The 22,014-nt window shown below is 50.5% G+C and overlaps 1 protein-coding gene across 4 annotated transcripts; it reads right to left on the reverse strand.

Moving 5' to 3' along the window:
* Positions 1–247: 247 nt before the first annotated feature.
* Positions 248–18,438, reverse strand: ANXA9 (annexin A9). 4 transcript variants are annotated; one of them, XM_077947996.1, is made up of 16 exons: positions 17,903–18,438; positions 16,313–16,434; positions 14,689–14,766; positions 14,474–14,579; positions 13,867–13,960; positions 13,613–13,709; positions 12,998–13,092; positions 12,673–12,786; positions 12,393–12,483; positions 10,621–10,700; positions 10,375–10,434; positions 8,804–8,888; positions 8,573–8,668; positions 8,418–8,476; positions 1,187–1,309; positions 248–625 (listed from the first exon to the last, which is right to left on the reverse strand). In XM_077947996.1, exons 5-16 carry the CDS (start codon positions 13,939–13,941, stop codon positions 563–565), a joined length of 1,038 nt encoding a protein of 345 aa, XP_077804122.1. In that variant the 5' UTR covers positions 13,942–13,960; positions 14,474–14,579; positions 14,689–14,766; positions 16,313–16,434; positions 17,903–18,438; the 3' UTR covers positions 248–562. The 4 variants fall into 4 exon arrangements, with proteins under 4 accessions (XP_077804122.1, XP_077804123.1, XP_001103401.2 ...); XM_077947997.1 differs by lacking the exon at positions 10,375–10,434; XM_001103401.5 differs by lacking the exons at positions 16,313–16,434; positions 17,903–18,438 and adding an exon at positions 15,083–15,112.
* Positions 18,439–22,014: the final 3,576 nt, after the last annotated feature.

Genomic DNA, 22,014 nt, shown 5'->3' on the forward strand with positions numbered 1-22,014 from the left:
TTGCTCCCCCTGACCATTTCTCACCTTGTTCTGGTGCCTGTGTCTCAATTATTTTGCCTGAAGTTTCCTGGAGAATGAGGGTGAGGGGAGACATAGAGAGGGTGGGAGTTGATTACTGTAGCTCTAAGGCAAAACAGGATTCCTGCTGAATAGCCAAGTGCACATCAAAGGCACCTCCAACTCCAACGCCTCTTCCAGGTCCATGTCCTGCTCCACCCAAACTTCAATCAGGGAACACAAACAACAGTGAAGTTTGCCAAAAGAATTCAAGTATCAGTGAGATGTTCTGGCCAGGGTACAGGAGGGATGAGTGAGGCAGAAACTATCAAAGAAAACTCATTTCCCCACACCCAAGAAGGAGCTGGATGACCCAGGTACAGATATAATTTTGAGATGAGGAAAATTAAAGGATTTTAAAGAAACAGTTTCAACCTCAAGAAGCTACAGCATGTGGTGCTCAGTGAGGGGTTATCCTACTTGGAGGCCCAGCTGGTCTCCCACGTTCAGCCAAACACGGAAATCTCAGATCCTCGGATGTCATGTGGGGTGGGGCAGGGAAGTCTCACATGTCTTCAGCCCTGCACAAGGCCAGGAGGGCTGACTGGCAATCCCCTTTCACTGCATCCTGCAGACAAGGGAATTCAGTGTTAGAAAGATCCACCACTACTATGGCCCAAGTACTCTCTCCCGTCCTTTGGGTTGGTCCATCATAGTTCATCTGGAAGGGAAGGGCCCTTCCTGGAGCTCAGAGTCCTGCACTGCATTTCTTTTCTTTTCTGGGTTTTCTTTTCTTTTTTTTTTAAGACAGAGTCTCGCCCTGTCGCCCAGGGTGGAGTGCAGTGGCACGATCTCGGCTCACCGCAACCTCCACCTTTTGGGTTCAAGTGACTCTCCTGCCTCAGCCTCCTGAGTAGCTGGGATTACAGGTGTGCACCACTATGCCTGGCTAATTTTTGTATTTTTAGTAGAGACTGGGTTTCACCATGTTGGTCAGGCTGGTCTCGAACTCATGACCTCGTGATCCGCCTGCCTCAGCCTCCCAAAGTGCTGGGATTACAGGTGTGAGCCACGGCTGACTACTGGGTTTTCTATGGGGCAAGAATATACTCATCTCTGTGCAGGGAGTGAGGGTGGAGGTGAGGAGTGAAGGCCTGGGGCTCCAGGCTAAGAAGTAGCCAAGTTTCACCTGGAGAGAAGAGTAGAGGGACTTCCCAAATTTCTTCTTGAACTCAGCTCTGATACTCAGAAGGTCGTTCTCACATCGAGAGATAAGGATGCGAATCAGGACTTGGTAATTGGGCTCAGTTTCCTAGTAGGGGAAGAAACAGATGGGGGGTGGTTAGTGAGAGTCTCACTGAGAGTAGGGGTTGAATGGCATGGAGGGTTATTGCAGAAAGTGGAGCCAAGGTGGGAGTCAAAGGATAAGAGTGTACATTATACATTATCTTGGGACAAAAGTTATCTTTGTCCATCCTCATGGAAGATGACACAGCAGGAAAGATCAATCTCTATGGGGGGCAGTTTGAGTATTTATTTCCTTCTACATGTCTTTCCTGCCCCTACCATTAGCTTAGAGCTGTGTACCTCCAGAATTTGATGGTGAGCAGCTCCAAAGATAGGTATCTCAGGGAGGCTAGAAAAGATTTGGTGCATGTAAAGACTGCCAGCATGAAAACCAGGAAAACTACTTTTAACTTTCAAGTTAGTGAATATCCAAGGAGGATATACTTGCCCTACCCCCAAACTGAGCTGATGGGGCTGTGATAGGGAACAAGGTTGTGTGACTTCTGGTTCTGATTCCAACCCAATAGGGCCATCTCACAGCCCCATCTCTGCATATTAGTGTCTCCAGTTGGACCCTTAGGGTGCAACGTTGCTATCTTCCTCCTGTATGTGCAGCAGGCCTGTTTTTTGGCTAAAGAAAGTAATGAAAGGTTCAGTTTGGAAATAACAGGCCAGGCACAGTGGCTTACGCCTGTAATCCCAGCACTTTGGGAGGCCGAGGCGCGTGGATCATCTGAGGTCAGGAGTTCGAGACAAGCCTGACCAAGATGGTGAAACCCTGTCTCTACTAAAAATACAAAAATAAGCCGGAGCTGGGTATGGTGGTGGGCGTCTGTAATCCCAGCTACTTGGGAGGCTGAGGCAGGAGAATTGCTTGAACCCACAAGGCGGAGATTGCAGTGAGCCAAGATCGCGCCATTGCACTCCAGCCTGGGCAAGAAGAGCAAAACTCTGTCTCAAAAAAACAAAAACAAAAACAAAAAAAAACAAAAAAAAAGAAAGAAAAGAGAAATAACAGGCCAGGTATGGTGGCTCATGCCTGTGATCCCAGAACTTTGGGAAGCCAAGGCAAGTAGATCATTTATGGTCAGGAGTTCGAGGCCAGCCTGACCAACATGGTCTCTACTAAAACTACAAAAATTAGCTGGGTGTGGTGGCACCTATAATCCCAGCCACTCAGGAGGGTGAGGTAGGAGAATCGCTTGAACCTGGGAGGCAGAGGTTGTAGTAGAGTAACCACCACTGCACTCCAGCCTGGGACAGAGTGAGACTCCGTCTCAAAACCAAAAAAAAAGAAATAACACAGGTACAAGTCACCAAAATCCTGAATTATAATTGATTATACTAAGTAATGTGTTGTTATGAGAGATTTCTAAATAAAAACTTTTAATTGTAAAATTCCTGTTTTTTTTCTGTGCACCAATGTTGTCATCAATTCCTAATATCCTCATTTTCAGAGTTTCCTGAGTCACTTTACTCACAAGACTCTTCCCAGAACTGCCTACAACACATACTTTGGGCATCCCCACAGATCATAAACTCCTTTGACAACACAAAAAAAAAATGAAGTAAAACAGGATGCTCCAATTCATTTAGACTCATTACCTAATTGTCAGTGGACCTAATGTCTACTTCATATTAACTTTCATGCATCATTAGTTTTGTATTGTCGTAAAGATTGCCAATTGCTCCCCAGTATCCATTCTTCTCTCCTTCCAACGCTTGTTACTCTAAAGTTACAGAACTGGGCAAGAGTCACTCATTAGCTGAATACTCTCATTGTTGTACAAGTATTCTTTTTTCTCGCTCTGTCGCCCAGAGTGGAATGCAGTGGCGTGATTTCAGCTCACTGCAACCTCCCCCTCTCGGGTTCAAGCGAGTCTCCTGCCTCAGCCTCCCGAGTAGCTGGGACTACAGCGTGTGCCAAACACCCAGCTAATTTTTTTTATTTTTAGTACAGATGGGGTTTCACCATGTTGGCCAGGCTGATCTCAAACTCCTGACCTCAAGTGATCTGTCCACTTCAGCCTCCGAAAGTGCTGGGATTACAGGTGTGAGCCACCGCACCTGGACTTAAATATAATTTTTTTTTTTAGATGGAGTCTCACTCTGTCACCCAGGCTGGGGTGCAGTGGTACAATCTCAGGTCACTGAAACCTCTGCCTCCCAGGTTCAAGCAATTCTCCTGTTTCAGCCTCCCAAGTAGCTGGGAATGCGGGTGCATGCCACCACACCTAGCTAATTTTTGTATATTTAGTAGAGACGGGCTTTTACCATGTTGGTCAGGCTGGTCTTGAACTCCTGACCTCAGGTGATTCACCTGCCTTGGCCTCCCAAAGTGCTGGGATTACAGGCATGAGCCACCTTGCCTGGCCTAATTATAATACTTAATCATATACCTGGCATTGCATATGGCCCCAGGATCTTCACTGGGAACATTAATTTTTACTACAGATTGGTCGAAATTTGTCCTGAATCAGTTGCTGATTTTCTGAAGGTCGTTTTTCTGATTATTCTTCACAATCTGTGTTTTCATATATCTACATATCTCTCATAAAAGAAAAATACAGTCTGGGCGCGGTGGCTCACGCCTGTAATCCCAGCACTTTGGAATACTGAGGCTGGTGGATCACCTGAGGTCAGGAGTTTGAGACCAGCCTGGCCAACATGGTGAAACCCCGTCTCTACTAAAAATACAAAAATTAGCCGGGTGTGGTGGTAGGCGCCTGTAATCTCAGCTACTCGGCAGGCTGAGGCAGGAGAATTGCTGGAACCCAGGAGGCAGAGGTGGCAGTGAGCCGAGATCATGCCTTGCACTCCAGCCTGGGTGACTGAGCAAGGCTCCCTCTCAAAAAAGAAGAAAAAGAAAAAAAGTTCGCTACCAGCCTGGCTAACATGGTGAAACCCTGTTTCTACTAAAAATAAAAAAATCAGACGGATGTGGTGGCGGGCTACTATAGTCCCAGCTACTTGGGAGGCTGAGGCAGGAGGAGAATTGCTTGAACCCAGGAGGTGAAGATTGCAGTGAGCCGAGATCACCCCACTGCACTCCAGCCTGGTGACAGAGTGAGACTCCATCTCAAAGGAAAAAAAGAAAAAAGAAGAAGAAGGCCGGGCGAAGTGGCTTCACGCCTGTAATCCCAGCACTTTGGGAGGCTGAGGCGCGAGGATCACGAAGTCAGGAGTTAAGGACCATCCTGACCAACATGGTGAAATCCCGTCTCTACTAAAAACACAAAAATTAGCCAGGCGTGGTGGTAGGCACCTGTGGTCCCAGCTACTCGGGAGGCCGAGGCAGAAGAATCTCTTGAACTCGGGAGGCAGAGGTTGCGGTGACCCGAGATTGCACCACTGCACTCCAGCCTGGGTGACAGAGTGAGACTCGGTCTAAAAAAAAAAAAAAAAGAATAATACAGATGTATCATGATTTTTTCCTTTTTTATTTATTTTTTATTTGTTTATTTATTTATTTATTTATTTGAGACGGAGTCTCGCTCTATTGCCCAGGCTGGAGTGCAATGGCGCTATCTGGGCTCACTGCAAGCTCCGCCCCCCGGGCTCAGGCCATTCTCCTGCCTCAGCCTCCGGAGTTGCTGGGACTACAGGCACCGGCCACCACGCCCGGCTAATTTTTTTGTATTTTTTAGTAGAGACGGGGTTTCACCTTGTTAGCCAAGATGGTCTCCATCTCCTGACCTCATGATCCGCTCGCCTCGGCCTCCCAAAGTGCTGGGATTACAGGTGTGAGCCACTGTGCCCGGCCTGTTTATTTTTTGGAGGCAGGTCTCACTTTTTTACCCAGACTGGAGAGCAGTGGGATCATCTCAGCTCATGGCAACCTCTGCCTCCCAGGCTCAAGCGATTCTCTTACCTCAGCCTCCCAAGCAGCTGAGATTACAGGCGCTCACCACTACCACCTGGCTAATTTTTGTATTTTTAGTAGAGATGGGGTTTCACCACGTTGGCCAGGCTGGTCTTGAACTCCTGGCCTCAAATAATCCACCTGCCTCAGCCTACCAAAGTCCTGGGATTACAGGCATGCGCCACAGCGCCTGGCCCGGGTTTTTCCTTTTTAAAACCAAGTCAGAATTAGCCAGATGTGGTGGCACATGCCTGTAATCCCAGCTACTTAGGACACAGAGGCCAGAGAATCACTTGAACCCAGAAGGTGAAGGTTGCCTTGAGCCGAGATCACGCCACTGCACTCCAGCCTAGGCGACAGAGCCAGACTGTCTCCAAAAAAAAAGAAAAAAAAAATCAGAAAAATGGGCCTATGTTATTTTCTGACTACTACTTCTTTTTTTTTTTTTTTTGAGACAGGATCTTGCTCTGTCACCCAGGCTGAAGTGTGGTGGAATAATCACAGCTCACTGTAACTTCTAATTCCTGGGCTCAAGCAATCCTCCCACCACATCCTCCTGAGTAGTTGGGACTAGAGGCAGATGCCACTATGCCTGGCTAATTTTATTTTTGTAGAGACTAGGTCTTGCTATGTCGCTAAGTTGGTCTTGAACTCCCAACCTCAAGCGATCCTCCCACCTTAGCCTCCCAAAGTGCTAGGATTAAAAGCGTGAGCCACCATGCTTGGCCCCGCCGACTACTACTTCTGAGATAAATCTTTCACCTACACTCAAGAGTGTGGGTCTTGTAATCCAAATACACTACAAAATCATCTACTGCTGGGATAGTTTGTATTTATGACAGGAATTTGGACAGATAACTACAACTCTTCAAATGAATCTTATAGGCTTTATTGGGCAAGTATAATAATCTACTGTCAAGATAGAAATCTCTGGATGATAGAACAATTGCTTATATTTACTAACTTTTGGGCAATCATCAACATGGCATGATGGCTTCTCAACCAGTCTACAGAAAGCTATTCCATCTGCCAAAATGATAACTACTTTTTTAGTCTCACTGTGTCACCCAGGCTAGAGTGCAGTGGCATGATCTCAGTTCACTGCAACCTCTGCCTCCCAGGTTCAAGCAATTCTCTTGCCTCAGTCTCCCAAGTAGCTGGGATTACAGGTGCCCGCCACCACGCCTGGCTAATTTTTGTATTTTTAGTAGAGACAGGGTTTCACCATGTTGGCCAGGCTGATCTCGAACTCTTGACCTTGTGATCCACCTGCCTTGGCCTCCCAAAGTGCTGGGATTACAGGTGTGAGCCACCACACCTGGCAATGATAACTACTTTTATCTCTTCAATTTTTTTTTTTTTTTTGAGACGGAGTCTTGCTCTGTCACCCAGGCAGGAGTGCAGTGGCATGATCTCAGCTCACTGCAAGCTCCGTCTCCCGGATTCACGCCATTCTTCTGCCTCAGCCTCCCGAGTAGCTGGGACTACAGGTGCCCACCACCATGCCCGGCTTATTTTTTTTATTTTTAGTAGAGATGGGGTTTCACCGTGTTAGCCAGGATGGTCTCAATCTCCTGACCTCGTGAGCCGCCCACCTCGGCCTCCCAAAATGCTGGGATTACAGGCATGAGCCACCGCGCCCAGCCTATCTCTTTGAATTTTATGTTTTCTCTAAGTGAACTTTTTAATTAATTAATTAATTAATGTATTTATTTTAAGATGGAGTTTTGCTCTTGTTGCCCAGGCTGGAGTGCAGTGTTGCAATCTCGGCTTACTGTAACCTCTGCTTCCTGGGTTCAAGTGATTCTCCTGTCTCAGCCTCCTGAGTAGCTGGGATTACAGGCACACACTACCACGCCCAGGTAATTTTTGTATTTTTAGTAGAGACAAGGTTTCACCATGTTGGCCAGGCTGGTCTCAAACTGCTGACCTCAAGTGATCTGTCCACTTTGGCCTCCCAAAGTGTTGGGATTATAGGCGTAAGCCACTGCACCCTTCCTGAACTTTTTATTTATAGATTTTGGGGGACACTTCTACTAATAAGAGACCTAATTCAATCAACAGAATGACTGGATTCTATTGGTGGAACCACTCAAGGCACGGTCAGCAGTTTAAGTATGGATAACATGGGCCAGGCGCAGTGGCTCACGCTTTTAATCCTAGCACTTTGGGAGGCCGAGAAGGGTTAATGACCTGAGGTCATGAGTTCGAGACCAGCCTGGCCAACATGGTGAAACCCTGTCTCTACTGAAAATACAAAAATTGGCCGGGCGCGGTGGCTCAAGCCTGTAATCACAGCACTTTGGGAGGCCGAGATGGGCGGATCACGAGGTCAGGAGATCGAGAGACGATCCCGGCTAACACGGTGAAACCCCGTCTCTACTAAAAAATACAAAAAAATAGCCGGGCGAGGTGGCGGGCGCCTGTAGTCCCAGCTACTCGGGAGGCTGAGGCAGGAGAATGGCGTAAACCCGGGAGGCGGAGCTTGCAGTGAGCTGAGATCCGGCCACTGCACTCCAGCCTGGGTGACAGAGCAAGACTCCGTCTCAAAAAAAAAAAAAAAAAAAAAAAAGAAAATACAAAAATTAGCCAGGCGTGGTGGTGGGCACCTGTAATCCCAGTTACTTGGGAGGCTGAGTTTTTCCTTTTTAAAAACAATTCAGAATTAGCCAGATGTGGTGGTGCACGCCTGTAATCCCAGCTACTTAGGACACAGAGGCCGGAGATGTCTTACATTGTGAAGTATTGTGTAGGGAGACTATATGACTTACTAGCTATGTGACCTTGAGCAAGGTACTTAACTTCTCTGGGCTTCAGTTTTTTCATCTATAAGATATGGATGGATATGGTTGTGAGGATTAATCGAAATGTGTGTGCCCTGCTCAGGATAGGCCGTGGCACACAAACAGCACCCGCAAAATGCCAGCCCTTGTCATTTTTCTTGCTAGTGTTATCACCATCACTCTGGCGACAACTATGCCTGGACAAGGCACTATCTTACAGAGCAGATTCATATCTCTATTTGGCCACCTAGACATTAACAAGGCCAAAATGTTAGTTTCAGGGCCTCAATTAAGTTAGTTCTCACCGCAGCTCATTCTTCCACCCCTGTGTAAGCCCTGGTGTGTAAGCCCTGGTGCGTAAGCCCTGGGAAGGAGCGCGGCTTGAGGTTTAGATGGTGCATATAGGATGGTTACATTAGCCGCAAGCTGAGACTTCCTCTCTCCTCCCTGGTTTCTGTTCTGGGGAGGGAAAGGAGTGCCCCTCTCACCTGGAGGGCTTGGTGAAGTTTGTCAGCAAAGTACAGCGGTGTGTTCTTGATCACTGAAGCTGGAAACAAAGATGGAAGGATGGAGGTTCACAACTAGGGCCACAATCTCCCATCCCAAGAGAGACTTACTTCTCAAATCCTGAGCAGGCCCCTACCTAGGCCGAGCAGAGCCGCCTGGGCATCTCCATGGAAACGGTTCTGGACAGCCTCCTCCAGCTCTTGCCCAGTGCTCCGCTGGTACTGATCAAACACTTGTGTGTGTGGGAGGCAGTTAGAAAGATGGATGGGGGATTAATTATCACTGGAAAGGATGGGCCCTCCCCACACCTTCCACAACCCAAACTCATCATTAGAGCAAGCTAGGGGACAAGAAGGCTTGTGTGTACCTCGGATGAGGTGTTCAGGATTTCGCTGGGTGAGGAGTGGGACCCATGTCTCCTCTGTGCTAGGTCCTTCTGCCCGCTGTAGTGCCTGGGAGGGAGGAATGAGTCAGGGAGGAGTGAATCGGGATCATTGGTGGGGCCTAGGGAGCCATGGGTATTATGTTCCAGAATCTATCATCATCATCATGGAAATGGGATTGAGGGTGGAAAAGGATTTTTTTTTTGAGATGGAGTCTCATTCTGTCACCCAGGCTGGAGCGCAGTGGTATGATCCCAGCTCACCGCAACCTCTGCCTCCCAGGTTCAAGCGATTCTCCAGCCTCAGCCTCCCGAGTAGCTGGAATTATAGGCACCCACTATCATTCCTGGCTAATTTTTGTATTTTTAGTAGAGATGGGGTATTGCCATGTTGGCTAGGCTGGTTTCGAACTCCTGACCTCAAGTGATCCTCCTGTCTCGGCCTCCCAAATTGTTGGGATTATAGGCGTGAGCCACCACAACCGGCCAGAAAAAGTTATTTTAGGCCAGGCGCGGTGGCTCAAGCCTGTAATCCCAGCACTTTGGGAGGCCGAGACGGGCGGATCACGAGGTCAGGAGATCGAGATCATCCTGGCTAACACAGTGAAACCCCGTCTCTACAAAAAAATACAAAAAACTAGCCAGGTGAGGTGGCGGGCGTCTGTAGTCCCAGCTACTCGGGAGGCTGAGGCAGGAGAATGGCGTAAACCCAGGAGGCGGAGCTTGCAGTGAGCTGAGATCCAGCCACTGCACTCCAGCCCGGGCGACAGAGCAAGACTCCGTCTCAAAAAAAAAAAAAAAAAAAAAAAAGTATTTTAACTTGTAAACTAGGAGTGTGTGTGTGTGTGAGAGAGAGAGAGAGAGAGAGACACAGAGAGAGATGGGGTCTCTCTCTGTCACCCAAGCTGCAGTGCAGTGGCATGACCAGGGCTCACCTCAGCCTCAACTTCCCAGGCTCAAGCGATCCTCCCACCTCAGCCTCCTAGCTAGCTGGAACTACAGGTGCAGCTAATTTTTAAAAATATCTTGTGGAGACAGAGTCTCACTATGTTGCCTAGGCTGGTCTTGGACTCCTGGGCTCAAATGATCCTCCTGTTCAGGCTCCCAAAGTGCTGGGATTACAGGTATAAGCCACCATGCCTGGCCTACTAGTTGTTTTTATTTATTTTATGTTTTTTAAGAAAGAAATAGGGCTAAGAGAGGGCTCTGCCCTTATAGCCTCATAGCTCTGTTCACTGATTTGGAAAAATCCTGGTACCCAAGGATTAAATAATCCCCAAAAGGTCTGAGGAGGCTTTGTGCCCCCAAATGCTCATGAGAGAAGAAGAATCTGTCGGTTGATGAGTTCAGGAGTCAGAGGCTAGATGAGTGAAAAGGCTTCAGCTATGACGCTACCTGACAACTCCTGCCTCTACCACATAACTGAGAACTCCCTCTCCAAGGCAAGGATGGGTTTGCAGGACAAATGGACACGTAGGTCATTGGCTCTAAGATACGGTGGAGGAAGGCATCTTACGTGCAAGGCGGCTGTGTACACTCCTAAACCCCCTGCTCACCCGGACATCTTGTTCTGCCAGATTATAGTCAATGATTCCAGAGTAGCTGTCACGGCCCCCCTAGGAGGAGAAACTGTTCTTAGAGGGCTCTTCGAAGGGCACCTTTTTATCTCCAGACCAACAAGCAAAGCCTGGTCTCCCCTAAAGTCCTCTCTTGTCCATTATAGGACAGCAATGCTCCCTGCTCCAGCGTGTCACCTTGCCTGGTGAATGTGACTCCCTTCCTTGCAGGTCAGTCCTCCTCACCTTGACCAGGGCCAGGAGCAGGTCCCGCAAGATGCCATTGGTCTGAGACGTGATGTCATCCACAGCCTCCACCTGGAAATCTGGGGTGGGGTGAGGAGCTCTCTGAATCTTCCTGAGTTTCCCTAGTGTAGGTATCCCCAGGACCTGCCAAATGCCTGACCCGCTATGCCCTGCTAGCCCTGCTAGCCCCTGCTTGGAGTAGCTTGATGGCTGCTAGCTCCCAGGATGTAAGGCACAAGTACCATCACGGCCACTCTAAAAACATCTCTAAGTTGTGAGGCGTGCGGTGGCTTCATCACCAAGCACCAACCTGCTGGGTAGGACGCAATCATTATCAGAGTTGGGGCCAGGCAGTGAAGAAGAGCTAGGGAAACCTGTATTATAACACAAGATGGCTAGGACCTGGCACCCTTGTTGGAGGTAAGGAAAAATGATATGAGAGGTGGGCTATGAGGAAGGAAAAGAGCAGGAAAGGGAGAAATGGAAGGAGACGAGAGAAATGGATGCAAGAAGGAAGGAAGGTAGGAGAGGGATTAAGAACATAGGCCACAGCCGGGGCGGTGGCTCATGCCTGTAATCCCAGCACTTTCAGAGGCTGAGGCAGGAGATGGCTTAAACCCAGAAGTTCGAGACCAGCCTCGACAACACAAAGAAACCCCATCTATACAAAAAATACAAAAATTAGCTGGGCATGGTGGTGGCACACCTGTAGTCCCAGCTACTTAGGAGGCTGAGGTGGAAGGATTGATTGAGCCCAGGAAGGTCAAGGCTGCAGTGAGCCATGATCACATCACTGTACAGCCTAGGCTATAGGGCAAGACCTTGTCTCAAAAGAAGAACAAAGGCCGAGATTAGACATCAAAGGAAAATTGGGGAAAGCAAGAAAAAGCGGTGGGAGTAGGGGAAGGGGTGGTAAGATGAGGATGGGAAAAAGCCACAAATTAGTGGGTGAGACATTTGTAGCCAAGCAAGGCCAGCCATCAGGGGCATGAAAGGTGACACCCATGACTCAGAGGGCAAGTTCCCACCTTTCCCTCAGGCTGCAGCACGGCTGGGTTCAGCTTGGAATGTGGTGTGATGGCAGGGACCGGCAAGGGGTTGGGAAGGTGACATGAGTACCTTTGGGACTGTCACTTTGGAATCTGCCTTGGAGCTCCAGATTAAGATGGTTAATCATTGCTTCTCTCTCTTTGTGTGTGTGTGTGTGTGTGTGTGTGTGTGTGTGTGTGTGAGAGAGAGAGAGAGAGAGAAAGAGAGAGAGAGACAGAGAGAGAGATATATATGCTCTCACTCCTGTCACCCAGGCTAGCGTGCAGTGCCAGTAGCATGATCTCAGCTCACTGCAGCCTCAACTTTCCAAGCTCGGGTGATCCTCCCACCTCAACCTCCTGAGTAGCTGGGACCACAGGTGTGAACCACCGTGACCAGCTAGTTTTTTTGAATTTTTGGCACGGATGGGGTTTTCCTATGTTGCCTGTGACTGGTGTTGAACTCCTGGGCTCAAGCGACAAACCCACCTCCGCTGCCCAAAGTGTTGGGATGATAGGCATGAATCACCACGCCTGGCCTGCTTCTCTTTTTTTAATGATCACATCTGGCTCTCTCCCCTGCGGAGACTGAGGCACTGGTGGGGGAAAGAGGAAAGACCCCAAGGGAATAGAACTTAGGCAGCCAGGTTGCCAGATAGCTCACCTATGGGGAGTACAGGAGAGGAGCGGACTGTCCTACAGCCCCTTCTCCGGCACCTGGGACCCCTCCCTCCATATTCTTACCGTGTTTGTAGACTGCCAGGCACTCCTGCAGCCGGGGTGGGGTTCGAGTGGCAAGAATTTCAATGGCCACATCCACCGCAGAATCTGAGGCCTACAAGAAATTGAGAGTCTACTCTCAGACTGGCCATGTCATTAGGATGGTAGACGGTGGCAGACATTGGCTGCTTCTCCTTCTAAGGAACAATATGGGACGACGAGAGGGAGACTCTCATTTTGCAAAAGCAAGGCTGACAGCCTTCTCCCTTCCCCAGAGACCCCAGCAAGTCTGCCCTCCTGCTACCTTCAGAGCTGTCCTCAATTCCTGGGCATCAAACCGGGCTGCGGGCTGCAGCAGAGCCATCACGATCCTCTCCAGGTTGCCGGAAAGGGCTGCCCGTAGGGACTTCAGCAGGTCCTACGAGAAATGGTCCCCACAGCAGAGGCACGGGGGTGAGGGGAAGGGCTCCAGAAGCATGGGGAGGTTTGGGAAGATTTGGCTGGTTTTCACCTCAGGCCCTGTTTAGCCAGGAAGCAGGGGCTGGCCTCAGTGGCTGTTGCTGTCTCTCGAGTCCTCCAGGGGGTTTCTCACCCCAGTCCACTGCTGTGGGAGGTCAGCATGGCCTTACCTGTTGGGTGCGCTCCTGGAAGGCACGTGAGATGAGCTGCCTTTGCTCTCTGCTCCGGTTGGTCAGCACATCCACAATGGCACTGCGGTCCACGCCTGAACCGAGATGAGGGCTGTGCTGTGAGCAGGGTCTTTACATAGTGGGATGCCCCTACTCCAGGAGAGGGCTAGGAAGGAAAGGAGCAGGGGCTATATCACCCCCACTTCCATTTTATCTCAAAAGAAGTTGCAAATAAATTGTCAAAACAGCATGCAAATCCGACCCAGACCAAGGCAAAGGAGGCCTGGTGTGGTGGTAAAAAAAATAGGATTTGCAGGGATTGGCTGACCTAGATGAGAATACCACCTCTGTCATTATGAGCTGAGTGACTTTGGGCAAGCCTCTTAATCTCCCTGAGCCCCAGTTTCCTCATCTGGAAAATGGAAATAATAAGCCTTGCCTCACAGGGGTGTTGTGAGAACGGGTTTGACACACCTACTGTGGTGCCTGACATACAAGAATGAAGGCGTTCCACAAATGTTTCTCCAACATCTCTAGTTCCTCCTTCCTGGCTCCTCCTTGGTCTACAGATTGGCTCTAAAAGGCAGCCTCAAGTACAGGGGGAAAGGGGCTCACCTTGGCCAGTAATGGCCCTCAGTAGCCTCTGCGCATCCTTGTCCACGCTGAAGTTCAGGAAGGTCCTGAGGGTGCCCAGGGTCCCCCACGCTGCAGTCTGTGGGAGCACGGGGTGGTCGGCAAGGGCCACGGCCAGGCTGCCTACCCCACCTCAGCATAACCTCAGGGCCTGTCCTCCACTTTCCTGCCTCCCATCCTCTCACAGCCTGAGCTGAGATATTAAAAGTGATCTCTGAAATCCCAACAGCCCCTACCTTGCTGGCCAGGCCCAGGTGGCTGAGGATCTCCTGGGTGAGGGACGGTCCCATCTTCCCACCACTCGCAGACATGGTGCTACTGCTGGCTGCCCTGGGGAAGGAAACAGGAGCCCACAGAGCTGAATTTCCTGGCCCTCCAGGGACTCCTTATGACCCCCCAAGACCCTGGAGCCTGGGTTCCAGTCGCCTGTTCCTATCCTTGCTGCAGAAAAAAAGATCAACCTGCTTAGGGTTGGAGCCAGAACTGGAGCTGAAATGGTGAGGTAAGAGGGGAGCCCCCACCTTCCCCACCTCTCCCCACTCCTTTAGGAAGTGGGGATTGATGCGGGATGCTCCTGGACCAGGCGCCAACCCTCCCTGATGCCAGGGTCAGCCCCGAGGCTCCTCAGGCCTTGGTCCTGGGTAGATGCCCCCCTTCTGAGGTCTATGGCCCTCCTTCCGGGGCCTGGCTGGGGTCTCCTGGGGCAGTGCAGGGGAGCTGAGGTGAGGTGGCAGGATTAAGCACGCAGAGTGGGAGACAACTCCAAACAGCATCTCCCCCACCTGCAGCCCCAACTGACAAGCAACCCTCAATCCCTCAATTCCCGCCTATACAGCTGCCTACCTGCTCGGCTGCCTCTCACCCTAGGAGCCACAGGTGGGAAGCTCTAGGTCAGCAGGTGCAATCTCTTAGCTGATGTGAACAAGGGTTCTCGCAAGTACATGGATGCCTGGACAGGAAAGGAGGCACTCTCATGTTGGAAAAGGAAAACTCATTTCTCCCTCCCCCAAGCAATCAACAAGTTCTCCCGGCATGGGGGCCGAAGGCCCAGTACTTACTCAGAGGTGCAGAGGCGGGGTGGGTGTCGTCCTTGTGGCCTGGTAGCTCGCCTGTGTGAGCACCGGCTCTGGTGTGGCCTGGTAGAGGAAAGGGGGCGGGGATGCAGCCTAGGCTGAACAGCCAGTCAGATGACCTCTCTTAGGGACCAACCCAGCAGTTGTCTGACTCTGGCCCCTCCCAGACTTGGGAGAGGACCGGGCTGTACAGAGTCCCACATGCAGACACCTTCCTGCCCAGCATCTCTTCTCCCAGGAACTGGGCCTCAACCCATGTGAGTGAACTCCACTCAGCCTCTCAGCGGCCCAGCCTCAAACACAGGAGGCTTTATGCACTGCCTCCCCTGTGGGTCCAGGTGGGACCACAGAGGCCTAGTCTCAAAGTCCAGCTTCTGACCTGGCTCTGCCTCTGGCTCCAGCTCCCTGGGGGGCAGGTCAGACAGGCTGCAGGCTGATTTCAAGGCTGATAGGGAAAAACCTGTTGGGGCACATACCAGCAGGGCACCCCAGCCTGCACCCCAGAGGGGGTCCCAGCCCAGAAACTCCCTTGACTGCTGCTTTATTAGAGCCAGCTGGCCTAGGTGGAGAGTGCCCAGGGACTGTTTATATCTGTGGAGAAGGAAGGGCACAAGTATTTGGGGGTGGAAGCTGATGAAGAGTCAAGAGAGAAAAATGCAAAGGGTGTTACCTTCAGAGGGAAGCTCTATGCTCCCAAAAGGCAACAGAGAGATCGGGGAGGCTCCCTTGCCTGGTTTCTTAGACTCCTTCTGTTGCCTTTTGGCAGCCTGGGCCCCGTGGCTGTTTTAGCTGCAGGTGATGCAACCCAGCAGCTGGGCTTGAGGCTGTCCCTGCACAGAGCAGCAGGTGAGCAGCCCTGCGGAGCCCCCGCCCCGCCCCACCATGCAGCAGCTGCTCCAGCCTCACAGCTGGGTCCCTCGGGTCTAAATACAGCCTCTTTCCTGCCTCCCCCGAGAGCCTGGGTAGGGGCAGGGCACTGAAGCTAGAGCCCTGCCTCCACTCCTCTGCCTCTCTCCCAACCCAGGAAGGCCTTCACTGGGATTCCTACATCCCTGGAGGAGGGACCTGCAGTGGCTCCACCACCCTGATGAGATCAGGCTGGAGGACACGGCATGAAGGGATATTTCTGTGGTGGTAATCACTGCTCCTCACTTTTCTCTCCTGTTAAAGTGGAAAACATGCACCTGTGTCAGAACTGGAGAATGAGGGTTCAATACCCGGCTCTGCCACCTATGTTCTGTGAGCTTCGCTAGTCCTTTCAGCTCTCTAAATGGGAGGATTGCGAGAGACGGAGGCTGTGGGACATGCTGGGGCCTCCGAGAACAGCTTTCCTGGGATAATTACATGACGTAATGTGTCCACTAAAGAACTTAAACATGTAACCAAACACCACCTCGTCCCCAAAAACTATTGAACTAATAAAAGTAAATAAATAAATAAATAATGTAATGTGGCCAGGCAATGGTGGCTCACGCCTGTAATCCCAGCATTTTGGGAGGCCGAGGCAGGTGGATCACGAGGTCAGGAGATTGAGACCAGCCTGGCTAACAAAGTGAAACCCCCTTTCTACTAAAAATACAAAAAATTAGCCAGGCATGGTGGCGCGAACCTGTAATCCCAGCTACTCGGGAGGCTGAGGCAGGAGAATCGCTTGAACCTGTGAGGTGGAGTTTGCAGTGAGCTGAGATGGCACCACTGCATTCCAGCGTGGGCGACAGAGCGAGACTCCATCTAAAAAAAAAAAAAGTAATCTGTGTAATTGCATGTGGCAGAGAAAAGTGCCCTTGTAAAGTAGGGGTGTTAGATTAAATAAATAAAAATACAGGACATGCAGCTTAATTAGAATTTCACATAAGGCCGGGCGCGGTGGCTCACGCCTGTAATCCCAGCACTTTGGGAGGCCGAGGCGGGAGGATCACAAGGTCAGGAGATCGAGACCACGGTGAAACCCCGTCTCTACTAAAAATACAAAAAATTAGCCGGGCGCGGTTGTGGGCGCCTGTAGTCCCAGCTACTCGGGAGGCTGAGGCAGGAGAATGGCGTGAACCCGGGAGGCGGAGCTTGCAGTGAGCCGAGATCGCGCCACTGCACTCCAGCCTGGAAGACAGAGCGAGACTCCGTCTCAAAAAAAAAAAAAAAAAAAAAAAAAAAGAATTTCACATAAATGAGGAATCATTTGTCGGTACAAGTATGACCCAAATATTTCATTAAATATACTAACATTTTGGTTTTTTGAGGCAGAGTCTCTCTCTGTTGCCCAGGCTGGAGTGCAGTGGCATGATCTTGGCTCACTACAACGTCTGCCTCTCGGGTTCAAGCAATTCTCCTGCCTCCACCTCCCGAGTAGCTGGGATTATAGGCGCCTGCCATCATGCCTGGCTAATTTTTTTTTTTTTTTTTTTTTGAGACGGAGTCTCGCTCTGTCACCCAGGCTGGAGTGCTGTGGCCGGATCTCAGCTCACTGCAAGCTCCGCCTCCCGGGTTCACGCCATTCTCCTGCCTCAGCCTCCTGAGTAGCTGGGACTACAGGCGCCCGCCACCTCACCCGGCTAGTTTTTTTGTATTTTTTAGTAGAGACAGGGTTTCACCGTGTTAGCCAGGATGGTCTCGACTCCTGACCTCGTGATCCGCCTGTCTCGGCCTCCCAAAGTGCTGGGATTACAGGCTTGAGCCACCGCGCCCGGCCAGCCTGGCTAATTTTTTGTATTTTTAGTAGAGATAGGGTTTCACCATGTTGGCCAGGCTGGTCTCGAACTCCTGACCTCGTGATCCGCCCGCTTTGGCCTCCCCAAGTGCTGGGATTACAGGCGTGAGCCACAGCCTGTAATTATTATTTTTTGTTTATCTGAAATTATAGTTTTAACAGTGTGTCCTGTATTTCACCTGACAACCCCAAAATGGAACTCAGTCTCAGCATGGTGGCTAAAAGCAAAGCTTCTGGAGCCAGACTTCTTAGAGTTGGGATTCTGGTCTTCTGTGTGACCTTGGGCAACTATTTTGTGCTCAGTTTCCTAATCATCAACAAACACATAACAGTGTTTATGTTATAGGTTTTTGTGAGAATTAAATAAATACAGTGCATACAAAGTACTTAGAAGAGTTCTGGGCACAGCGCTGTTAAGTAGACATGTCACAATGTTATCTAATATATAACAATATGTATTCTTATATGGTAACTGTTACTGTTATTATTACTTACCTCCCCAAGAATTCCGATCTTGGCTCGCTTCCGAAACTTTTCTTGCCAATCCCCAAAATGGCCACAAGAGGGCGCCAGCAGCCACTGAGCGTCTCGAGTCCCCTAGTGGCCCCTTGAGGTCTCTGGCTCCAGCCTAACATATCAAGGGGCTGTCTTAGCCCACTTGGGAAGTGCAGCCTCCGGAGGACGCCAGGTTCCTGGGTGGACTTGGTATGCAGGTACCATCACGGGAAGAGCCTCAGGTAGATACCTACTCAGGGGTGCCGCTGAGGCTGACCTCGGACACATGCAGGAGACTGGGTGACCGCAGTTAGGCTGGGTAAACATGGTACTGCAGCTCCGCAGCTGGGGTCCCCCTGGCCATCGGCTTTCTGTACACTTCAGAGTTTCTTCTGGCTACCTGCCCAGCAGACTTAGAGGGAACTGAAGGAATCGTGAGGCCTCCTGTTTCCTCACGCCAAACCTCTCCAAGGGACTCCTGGCCAGCCTGCCAGGTTGAACTCTGAATATGAAGGCCAACAGAGGCTCAGTCACATGGCAGAAGCGAAGTCGTTTCCTGTGAGGAGTGTGTGTGTGATGCGTTCACAATCACTGCGCTGAAACCTGCTGCAATCTCATTCCTCTCCCTAGGTTTTGTTTTGTTCAACTTCAGGGCCGGACTGCAGTTGTTTACAGATGTACTGATCACCTTCCATCCCCATGTTGTACATTTTAGAATTGCAGAGTTGGAGAAAATCTTAGAGAGGATCTAATCTACCACCTTTTCTTTTCTTTTTCTTTTCTTTTTTTTTTTTTTTTTTTTTGAGGCGGAGTCTCACTCTGTGGCCCAGGCTGGAGTGTAGTGGTGTGATCTCGGCTCATTGCAACCTCCAACTCCCTGGTTCAAGCAATTCTCCTGCCTCAGCCTCCCGAGTAGCTGGGATTACAGGCATGCACCACCATGCCCAGATAATTTTTGTATTTTTAATAGAGATGGGGTTTCACTATGTTGGCCAGGCTGGTCCCAAATTCCTGACCTCAGGTGATCCACCCACCTTGGCCTCCCAAAGCGCTGGGATTATAGGCATGAGCCCCGTACCCAGCCTTTTATTTATTTTTGAGATGGAGTCTTGCTCTGCTACTCAGGCTGGAGGGCAGTGGCATGATCTCGGCTCACTGCAACAAACCTCCCCCTCCTAGGTTCAAGCAATTCTCCTGCCTCAGCCTCCCAAGTAGCTGGGACTACAGACAGGCATGTGCCACCATGCCTAGCTAAATTTTGCATTTTTAGTAGAGATGAGGTTTCACCATGTTGGGCAGGCTGGTCTTGAACTCCTGACTGCAGGTGATCCACCCACCTCGGCCTCCCAAAGTGTTGGGATTACAGGCGTGAGCCACCGGGCCTGGTCCCTACATTGCTTTTCTGCGAATACTTTCCATTGCCTGATTTCAGAATACATAGAAACTCCTCTTGGCTATTTTACCTCGTTAGGAAATGTTTCCTCCCCGAAACTCCTGGCCCCTGAATCTCCATTAGGTACTAGCTAGGGTCTGCTTCTTACTCAAATAGGCTTCAGTGTTTACAGTTCCACCTGACCTGAAAAAACCCACCTTCCACATTTGGGATCCATGTATGCTTGCCTATCCACAAAGCCAGGCCAGATATCTAAACTATGGGCTGAAGGCCTAGAGATGGCCTGTCCTCTCCTTGGGACACCTCAGCAGCCCATACAGAGGAAGTGAGTCACTGCAAGGCAGGCGGCACTTGGGGCACTGTGGGCGTGGCCATGCCAGCCTGCGTGCTGGGGGATGGGTTGGAAGGGTGGTGATCACAGTCTCTGGTCCAGCCAAGGCAAGCGTTGTGTGTGCTCCTCAGGCATGTTGACAGAGCTGGTCGCATCATCCCAGTGCTGGCTGAGGCCCAGTTTCCCCTTCTCCATCCACCTTCTCCTTTGTCTCCTGGGGGAGGAATATACCCTCTTATCTTTATTTCTCAGGCCCTGGTTATCCAACTTCGGCCCCAGAACTTCCCCTCCCCACTGCTATCTTAAAAAAAAAAAAAAAAAGTTAACCAGTCTTCAGTTCTCCTGAGGAAGCATTTAAAAAGTCTGGTGGTGGCCGGGCACGGTGGCTCAAGCCTGTAATCCCAGCACTTTGGGAGGCCGAGACGGGCGGATCACTAGGTCAGGAGATCGAGACCATCCTGGCGAACACGGTGAAACCCCGTCTCTACTAAAAAATACAAAAAACTAGCCGGGCGAGGCGGCGGGCGCCTGTAGTCCCAGCTACTCGGGAGGCTGAGGCAGGAGAATGGCGTGAACCCGGGAGGCGGAGCTTGCAGTGAGCTGAGATCCGGCCACTGCACTCCAGCCCGGGCGACAGAGCCAGACTCCGTCTCAAAAAAAAAAAATAAAAATAAAAATAAAAATAAAAATAAAAATAAAAAGTCTGGTGGGGACTACAGGAAAGCTTGGCACTTAGGAAAACCACAAGAGAGGGATTCAGAACTAAAAGAAGGAAGATGAGTAGGACGGAGGTGTGGAGAGTGTTAGAGAGAGACCAGAAGGTGAGCTGCGGCCCAAAGAGCCCTGGAACTGTGCTGGAAAAAAGGTGTGTAGGTAGCAGATAAGGATTCTGGGGAGAGCACTTAAGAAAGGAAGAGGGAACTTTGGAATTAGAAGAATGAAAGGAGGAGAGTTCCAATGGGGTAGAAAGAGACAATTGGGATGCAAGGTGGCTCACACCTGTAATCCCAGCACTTTGAAAGGCCAAGGAGGGTGGATGGCTTGAGCTCAGGAGTTCACGACTAGCGTGAGTGACATGGTGAAATCTCGTGTCTCTACCAAAAATACAAAAACTAGCCGGGCGTGGTGGTGCCGCCTGTGGTCCCTGCTACTTGGGAGGCTGAGGTGGAGGACATCTTGAGCCTGGAAGGTCGAGGCTGCAGTGACAGAGTGAGACCTCATCTCCAAAGGAAAAAAAAAGAAAGAAAGGAAAGAAAGATACAATGGAAGATATGCTAATAAGGGAGGGAGGAGAAAACGTGGCTGGAGGGGTTGCTGGAAACTGAGAAATCAGGCAGGCCTGGGGCTTAGAAAAGCCTGGAGAAGGCCGGGCGTGGTGGCTCACGCCAGTAATCCCAGCACTTTGGGAGGCCGAGGCGGGCAGATCACAAGGTCAGGAGAACGAGACCACGGTGAAACCCCGTCTCTACTAAAAATACAAAAAATTAGCCGGGCGCGGTGGCCGGCGCCTGTAGTCCCAGCTACTCAGGAGGCTGAGGCAGGAGAATGGCGTGAACCCGGGAGGCAGAGCTTGAAGTGAGCCGAGATCGCGCCACTGTTCTCCAACCTGGCGACGGAGCGAGACTCCATCTCAAAAAAAAAAAAAAAAAAAAAAAAAAAAATGCCTGGAGAAGCCCTCGGAGCTGGTTAGGGGCCACCACTCCCATCTTTCCCATGGTGTGCCTGGGCTGCGCATCCCCGTGAAAAGAGAGGCAGAACAAGCGGGTCGGACAGCCTCCTTACCCTACAGAAAGGGCCTGAGATGAGGGATGGGCCCTCCAACAGGATTAGTGGGGGTTGCACTCCTTCCTACCAGGACTTGACCAGATAAACGGGAAACAAGCTAGCGTCAGAGGCTCTGATGGCGACAGCGTAAAAAAGGCAACACTTCATCTGGGTTAGAAATTTGACAAAAGTATCTCTCCATGGAGTAAGCTGCAGCTCTCCCTGTATAGGAGCCCTCAAATACATCTTAGTCATCATTCGTTCCCGTTAGGAGTTAAGACCAGCTTTCTAGGAAAAACATGTTGCGTCTTCCAACAGTAATTACTTCCGAAACAGTAATTTTACCACACAACTCAAAGGGAAATTTTTTTTTTTTTTTTTTAATTTATAAAGGAGATGGGGGTCTCACTATATTAATCAAGCTGGTCTTGAACTCCCGACCTCAAGTGATCTGCCTGCTTCGGCCTCCCCAGGTGCTGGGATTACAGGCATGAGCCACCGCGCCAGGCCAAGGGGAGAACACAGTTTTTTTTTTTTTTTTTTTTTTTTCCTGAGAGGGAGTCTCGCTCTGTCGCCCAGGCTGGAGTGCAGCAGCGAGATCTCGGCGCACTGCAAACTCCACCT

This window comes from Macaca mulatta, chromosome 1 (genome assembly GCF_049350105.2).
Source record: "Macaca mulatta isolate MMU2019108-1 chromosome 1, T2T-MMU8v2.0, whole genome shotgun sequence".
Taxonomy (NCBI): domain Eukaryota; kingdom Metazoa; phylum Chordata; class Mammalia; order Primates; family Cercopithecidae; genus Macaca; species Macaca mulatta.